Genomic DNA, 8569 nt, shown 5'->3' on the forward strand with positions numbered 1-8569 from the left:
TTTATCCTTTTAAAGACTGTGAAGCTAAAGAGCTGGCTAAGTATATGGTCATGCTGACCTGCCTTTGCACCTGTGTGATGGTTTAGATTTGAGCAGGCAGGGGCAGATCAAGGGAAAGTCGTTCACCGCCTTAGTAAGCCCGTAACTTGGCCAGGCTTGATCTCAGTTGTGGGAAACAGGGTGGACATTTCCTAGTAGTAGTCGGTTTGGGACAGAACTCTCTTCTCAAGCTTTTATAGATATAATAAATCAAGCTTTCTTCAGTTCCTCCCTAAACATGTCCTGGCACTCGCTTTGAGGCCCCACACATTCTACACATTAACACAACCTGAATTGAAGGCAAAAGTTGGGAGAAGGTTTGCAAAGGAGCCACATCTGTGAATGATTTATAAGTCTTTCTTGTTGGCCTTGAGAAATTATGGACAGAGTTGGAGGAAAAATGTCTGTGGGTCTCAGCCATCCAGAGAAGCCTGAAGTCTGTGTGATGACCTGAGGAGGGAAGAATATTTTCCTGCTTGGCAGTGGTGGGAGGCCAGGGTCTGTCTTCAGTGTTCTTGGAGGGACCCTCACATTCATTTTGGAAGTACAGGAGCCCAACGTTTCCACTGGAGTCCACATCTGACTCTAGACACAGTGGGCTCTCCTCCACCTCCCTGCTTTTTCTATCAAAGAAAGATGCATAATTCTATTTTTTTTTCCAGTCTACAAACCTAGAAGCTGTAAGAGGGAACCCTGCAGGTATAATGGTAATAGGTGTTTCTGGTCAACTGCTTCTTGTTTGTCATGTCCCACTGTTCTCTGTCCTGCTTTCCTGCAGATGGATAGCTTATGAAGGATCCAATTTCTTGGGAAGACAAATCCTCCTTGAGCCCAATGAGATCCCGAACTGGACAGCATTTAGTGGGTGGAAAACAATTGGCTCCCTCCGTCCTATGAAGCAGGTAAGGAGCAAAGAACCAAAAGATCCAAATTAGCTTGATTTTCTGTCAGAAATATCATAAACCACAGCATCTGGAATACTGACCTCTTGGTCATTCATGTGGCCAGGGAGTGGGTATGTGTTTCTATACAGGAATCCTCTACATTTTAGCCAGTTCAGTCCAAGGTCAATGCTGGATTTAGTGTTGAATCCAAAGTTCCATCAGCAATATTCACTTTTCATGGAAAACTAAGATTGTGTAAGCTCCATGGCAGACAATGAAAAAAAAGAATGATCTTTAATATTGTGTGAGTTTTACTTTATATTTGGATTTTTCCCTTACATAATTCTCATGTTGAATACTAGCAATTTAATTAAAATAGTATTTATCACACACCTACTGCTTGTCAGTCTTATGTTCCAAAGCTTCCCACTGCACTGAGGATACAGTCTTTCTTCAGGATCTGTGGGAATCTGCCCACCCCCACCCCCCCGCCACACACACAATTTTCCAGCCTCATCTCCTTACTCACATACTGCTGTCACATGCAGCAACATGCAGACTTTCCCACCCAGGCTGATGACAAGGCTGTACCCACTGTGTAGAGTGTTCTTCCTCATTCTTTGATAAACCAGTTCTTAACCATCTCTTTGAATTCAGTGTATGAATTCAGAGTGTCATCATAGATGCCTCCCTGTTTTCTCTAGCCTAAATTAAGTCCTTAAAGTCTTGGTTCTTTTTCTACAAGGCACGCTGTATGTACTTTATAACCTTAGCAGTCCAGGTGAATTGGGTTCTCCCTACTCAGCTGAAATCCAGTTTGAGAAGTGGCTGTGCATATTTTGCCTAGTGTTCTTCAGTTTGTATCTGTCATAATATTGAGTGCTTGAGGGCTCGGGACTGTTTTGTTCAGTGAAGGAATGGATACAATTTCTTGTGAGGTAAGGGAGATAGGATAGACATTGTGTATAGACATCATTAGTAGAGCTGCAGTTTTGTTGTTAAACTTGACCAACTCAAAGTTGTAACATATTTGATCCCAGCACTACATACAAAGTCAGGGTGCACATTTATAATTCCAACCCAGGAAGGTGGAGGCAGAAGGACCCTTTGGGTTCACAGGCCACATACCTTAGACCAGTTGGCAAGTTCCGGACCAATGAGACCCTCTCTCAAAACAAAAGTGGATAGCGCCTGAGGGACCATACCCAAAGTTGTCTTGCCCTCCACACAAACATGCATGCTTATGCAAACACCCCAGGCTCTAACACAAAATGCAAACAGTGCATGATCATCAGGCAGTGTGTGGTGCAGTAAAGGGAAATGTCATAAGTAGGCCTGAGGAAAAGTTTCACAGGAGGTTGAGAAACCAAGGCTAGGGTGTGCTAGGTAGTGGATGTGGTGCCCTTAACTTCTTTTTTTAAAAAAAAATTTATTATTTTTATGTGTATGAATGTATTGCCTGCGTGTGTGTATGTGCACTGGTGTCTTGCAGTGCCCAAGGAGGTCAAAGAAGGTGTCAGATCCCCTGGAACTGGAGTTGAGAATGGTTGTTAGCCACTATGTGGGTGCTGGGAATAGAGCCCAGGTTCTCTGCACAAGCAGTCAGTGTTCTTAACCACTGAGCCATCTCTTCAGCCCCTCCTCTCTGTTCTTTTTATAATACTGCTTGATTCTGACAGTAATCTTTTAAGGTAAGGATTATCCAAGCAGTAAGTCAGTATAGCACAGGGGATACAAGATCTGAGGCTCTGACTTGTCAACCTAACACACTATTCAATCATTAAATGCATTGGTCTTCTCTTGCTGTCCCCCTTACCACTGCTCTTAGATTCTGTCAGTTCAGATCCTAGCTCTATTTGTAAGCAATGTGACTTGGTAAGTCACTTCATTTCTTGGCACCTCAAATTCCTCACTGATAAAATTGTGATCATCCTTATGAATATTGAATAACATATGTAAAGGGTCTAACATATCAAGACTCATATTACTATGATAATACATGTACTTTGAAAGTACATTATTATTTCATCAGAGAGCTGGAGGTGCTCTGCTAAGGGACACCAAAAAATGAGTGGCTTTCTGGTACAGAGTGCATGGTACATAATGCTCCTCACTCGCAATCTGGGGAAAAAATGGGTAACCCTACCCTAAAGCCATAGAGAAAAGGTAGATATGGGAAGTCAAGTTGGGATTTTAAAAAAAAAAGACAGGGCTGGGGAGATGGCTCAACAGTTAAGAGCACTGGCTATTCTTGCAGAAGACCTGGGTTCAAATCCCAGCACCCAATGACAGGTAACAACCACCTGTAACTCCAGTTCCAGGGCATCCGAAGCCCTCTTGTGTTCCCCTCAGGCACTGTTGGGCATGGGTGCACTTGCACACATGCAGGCATAACACTCATACACATAAAATAAAATTTTTTTTAAACTAAAAACTATTTATACCTGGGAGCTGTTTGACAGGGAACACAGTGCCAGATAGAAGAGACTTCCCTTAGATTGACAAGCATGCCATACAGCACTCATCAAAGAAGCTTTTTTTTTTTTTTTTATGGAGGCTACTGGATGGAGGCTACTGCAGAGTTGCTCATCTGGTCAGGCACGGAGAACATACATCTGGGAGATGTCCAGTACTAGGTGACACATCTGCAGTTGAATCTCTACAACTAAAGTCCATGGAATGTAGTGGAATAAGGGATAAATAGAGGGCTAATGCACCCCCCAACTCTGACCAGTGACACTCCCTTGTACATGAGAGTGCGATGCACACAGAAGCCCACATCTGGCCAAGTTTTGGAGAATAAGAGACTGTAGAGTGTAGGATGGGACTCCTATATGGAACTTCACCACCCATGGCTCAAGGACCATTGCGGAAGAGGAGGCGGAAAGATTGCAAGAGTCAGGGCTGGTTCATGATTACAGGGAGGTGGAGGCTTCCAGGCCACTGGAGACTTGCCCATATGAGCCTGTGGCAACAGTGGTGTTGAGTGCGGGACCCGTGTCAGCTCAATTAAACACAAGTGTGGGACCCATGTCAGCTCAATGAAACCAAGGGCACAAAAGGGAGGTGAGAAATAGGTGCTGGACCAGCACTAGATTGAGAACTATTTGAGACTGATTGCTGCTGGGTGAGGGAGAATAGGACTTACATACAACCACTGGATGGGCTGACTAGACTCCAGTGGATACATTTACACTGAAGGATACTTGGGTATAAACACCTGAATGAATAGGACTCAGCATATATGGCAGAGTGCATAGGGTTCAGTGGGGGGAATAGGGAGAGGCATGGATTGTGGAGGGGAGTCTGGATTTGAGTGGGAAATGTTGTACAAAATTTTAAAAGCTCAATTTAAAAAAAAGTTAAAAAATTTTGTCTTTTTGAGAGAAGTTAAAAAAAATTTTTAAAAAGAGTCTCATAATGTAGTCCTGGCTGGCATGGAACTACAGTATGTAGACCAGGCTGGCCTCTGAACTCCCAGAGAGCCCCCTGCCTCCTGATTAAAGTCTTGCACCACCATACCAGGCCCACAAGTTTGGCTTTTAAATACTACCTAATTAAAAAACAAACAAACAAACAAACAAACAAAAAACCTACCTAATAATATGAATCCTATGTTCCAAAAACTGTAGTAGTAAAGTGTGATACTGAGACTATTATGTTTTTGTTTTCTAATACTAGGTTCCAATCCAGGGCCTGCTACCACTGAACCCAATCATTTTCTCCATTTTTCAGTGGGGTTTCTCTGCTGAGTAAAGAGGTCCATTTCAATTGTTCTGGGTCTTGAGATAAAGAGTACCTAGACTGGGGCCAGAGAGATGGCTCTTTCAGAGGACCAGGGTTTAGTTCCCAACACCCATGTGGTGGCTAATAACCACCTGTAATGCCAGTTCCAGAGGATTCAATGCCCTCTTCTAGCCTCTGAGGGCACTGCATGCATGTGGTGCACTTTTATGCAGGCAAAACACTGATACACATAAAAATAAATAAGAATACCTTGAACAATAACCTTTCTTTCACAAGCAATTTTTTCACAACAAAAATATGAAAAAAAAATTTGTATTGTACTTTTGAACTACCAGATATTTGTTTTCATTATGCAGCACTAAAGCCCAGTAAAAGAATTCCTAGTTTCAAAAGCAGTAGTTTTTGGATTATATTTAACTTTTGGTATGGGGAGTTGGTACTGCTTTTAGTTTAAATCCTCGTTTAAAGAATACTTAAAATCTGATCCTTTTTGAGGTTGGGAATTAGGAAGTCACTAAGGTACTTATAATGCATATCAATGATTTTAAGTGTAATTACAGAGGACTCAGACTACAAATGGTAATAGGAGTATTTAGTACCCTGTCCTGTGTGATCTAATTGATTAAAACTGGGATGTTTAGTCCTAAAGTAATTGGAGTTCTATCATCTGTGAAGGTCATACCTGTGCCTTTACATGTACAAGATAATGAAACTCTAAGAGATACATAGAACCTTCAAATATTAATACTAGTCACTGTGGGCACTGAACTATACTTAAGTACAACATTGAACCATACATAAGTACATTGTATCACTTGTAATTATTTATCCCAGAGTGTTTAGAGTAAAAGCCTGGGCCCTGGTAGTCCCAGTCTCAACAACCTGTCTTCAATTCATTATGCTGATTAAAGAGACAAGTCATGGCAAAGAAAGGTTTATTCAATGTGACCATATTACTAAAAACACATAAAGGTTTTCAGTGACACTCCTCCCCTCCAAGTCTGTCTCTGGGGCACTGATAGGAGGTTGAGGCTTAGAGGCTAAAGGCGTGCATGATTCAGCCATCCTTGCCAATGTGTGGCTCCACTCATCACACACTGATGCCTAGGATCAAGTCTGTCCTGTGAGCTGGTCTGTTAAGTTGTCAGAACTATGAAATCTCTTTTTGGGAACAAGTTCTTCTTGCTGGCACAAGGGCTTCAGCCTTTCCCTTCTCTCAACATGGGATTCCTGGGGAAATTTTAATTCTTTCAGGAGTCCAAGTCTCTAAAATATCTTCTCTTCTATCAGGACAGCCAAGTAGAAGTCCTGTTCACCAGGGCTTTAGATGACCAAATATGACTTCTACTTCGGTGCTTATTTCCTTAGAAATGCTAATCATGGTAGCAGTCTACCAAAATTCAACCAGCTTCATGTTGCTGTTTCAAAATATAATATTCATTGGTCTTACTATTAACACCATGTTTCTGAAGTGCTCTGGCCAGCACCTGTTTCCCAGAGTCAAAGTACTATCTAAGTAGACCATTTATTACCCAGCCAAGGTTCTGAGAAGCCAGCACTCACCTAGAGGGGATATTAGTGTCTTGTGTTTTATTACATTAGGACTGGAGTCCTGAATCTTGGGCTGAAAGGATAATTTCTACTGAGCTTCTATCACATGCCCTTTTACTATTTTAGTTACACTGACACTGTTGGAACTAATCTTACTGCCTTTGTCATAGGGGTAACTAGTGTATCCTGCTTTTGGTCTTCGAGCAGTCCTGTCAAAGATCTGGCTCCAAATCTATGCTAACCTTATTTGTAAAACTTGGCGCACAACTGTTTTCTCTGAAAGGGTTCTGATAGCAGTACAGAAAACATTTAGCACACTGCTTGATGATATCTAAGGGCTCAATAATATTACCAACTATTCTTTGGGGTCTCAGATTTAGTGTTTTTTCTTTTCTGGTGCTGAGGACTTAACCCAGGGCCTTGCGCTTGCTAGGCAAGTGCTCTACCACTGAGCTAAATCCTCAACCCCTTTAGTGTTTTCTTTTGAAAACCTTTCTCTTCTGTGTGTTTGTGTGTGTGTGTGTTGGGGGTAGGGGTATTGCCCAGGGAAAAGAATGAAGTCTGACTTTGAATACAGAGGTAAGTAGTGATTATCTCTTCCTTGGGAAAAAAAAGGCCCTGGCTGTCTAGGTTTTTCAGAACCTTCCATAGCAGTCATTTACCATTTAATCATAGGTCAAGACAGTATATCTGATTACCATACTTGCCTTTCCTCTGTAAGATTCATGTTGGGCAGTACCTGGCCCTAACCCCCAGACTGTCAGATGCATATATGGGATGTAATAGAATCAAGCCCCTAATTCTTCACTGCCCCAACCTTGCCACACTTGAGTTCTAGTGAATTACCTTTATCCATTTTGAGGGACACTTTTCAGAAAGTATAATAGACATTGCACAACTTAAGCTTTGTCCTCAGTACTCTTATGGATTTATCAACAGAAAACATATACATACCAGCCAAAGGAAGTGAATGAATGAATTTCTGTTAGTCCCTTCGAGCTTTCCTGCCTTGGTAGGATTACATTTCCTCTCAGGAAAGTTTTTTTTTTTTTTTTTTTTTTTTTTTTTTTTTTGTAACTCTAGCTGGCCTGGAACTCAGAATAAAGAACCGAGCCCAGGATGAGTATCTGACAGTCACCGGCAACCTTGCTGACACACGGGCAATGTCTGTGTGCGTATCTCCCTACAGTGGGAAGGACACTCAGATCTGGCACTACTGCCGAGGACTCTTTAAATCCAAGGTAAAAGAGCTTGCATTCTGATGTTGGCTTGTGTTTGTAAGCTACAGTGCTGCCAAAGCAACTGGCATTAAGTAAAATAATCAGAATTTTTCATTCTGGAAAATCCAGTTTCAATTTTTAAAGTAAGAGCTAAGGTTATAACACTCCTAAATGATTTCACTGGAGTAAGTTCCTTACTTGTTGGCCCAGATAAAATCAAAATACATAGTGATGTTGTACTAATAGAAATTGTCATTGAAAGATGCTTAAAAGAAGATATGGTTTCTCCCTCCATTGTTTGATGCTCTGGAGGACAGAACATTAAAAACATTGACTATGTTTTATTTCATCATCAATGACTTAGCTATTTCTCAGTCTTCAAAAATGAAAAGCATTTAAAAGTAATTACTTTCTGAATATCTTTAGTATATTAATTACCCAGTGGTGTTTTGTTGTTGTTTTAATAGAAAACTAAGCTTACCACAGTACATTTAAGCTAACAGGGACTTAACATTCAATTCCAATTCAACAAACTGTTACTGAACATTTGTTGTCAGATGCAAATCCTTAAAAACAAGATCAAAAACTAAGTACAATATCTCTATTTCAGTCACCTACCCTTTCCTCCCCATCAGCCAGAGATTTTAAAAGACATCATGAAATTATCCTATATTCTTTTTAGTTAAGACATAGCCACTGATTGTCCATGACATATTTACTTGAAAAAGGGACCCTGTTTTATTTATCTTGAAAATTCAGTACAGCCAATTTGTTTTTTCAACCCTTACAGGCCAGTGATACATGTCTTGATGTGATTGGTGGCCGGGACACACCTGGAGCCAAGGTGGCCCTGTGGACTGAACATGGGCAATTCAGGCAGAAGTGGAGACTGAACAAAAATGGAACCATCAGCTCTTATCTCAGTGATGAACTTGTCCTTGATGTTAAAGGTAGGCTGCTGAGGGAGTGGAGAGATGGTTTAGCGGTTAAGAGCACTGGTGGCTCTTCCAGAGGACCCAGGTTCAAGTCCCAGCACCCAGATGGCAACTAACAACTGTAGCTCCAATTCCAGGGCTCTGACACCCTCTTCTGGCCTCCCACTTACATACATGCAGGAAAACATTCATA

At 41.4% G+C, this 8569-nt stretch overlaps 1 protein-coding gene across 1 annotated transcript in view; it reads left to right on the forward strand.

Annotated features, from left to right (window-relative positions):
• Window positions 1-8569, forward strand: part of Crybg3 (crystallin beta-gamma domain containing 3) — a 119779-nt gene that overhangs the window by 110248 nt on the left and 962 nt on the right. The window contains exons 19-22 of the mRNA XM_029567646.1: window positions 818-941; window position 2112; window positions 7305-7462; window positions 8232-8391. Coding sequence (XP_029423506.1) covers window positions 818-941; window position 2112; window positions 7305-7462; window positions 8232-8391 — 443 coding nt within the window. The remainder of the gene's footprint in view (window positions 1-817; window positions 942-2111; window positions 2113-7304; window positions 7463-8231; window positions 8392-8569) is intronic.

This window comes from Nannospalax galili, unplaced genomic scaffold (genome assembly GCF_000622305.1).
Source record: "Nannospalax galili isolate Female #2095 unplaced genomic scaffold, S.galili_v1.0 scaffold821, whole genome shotgun sequence".
Lineage (NCBI taxonomy): Eukaryota > Metazoa > Chordata > Mammalia > Rodentia > Spalacidae > Nannospalax > Nannospalax galili.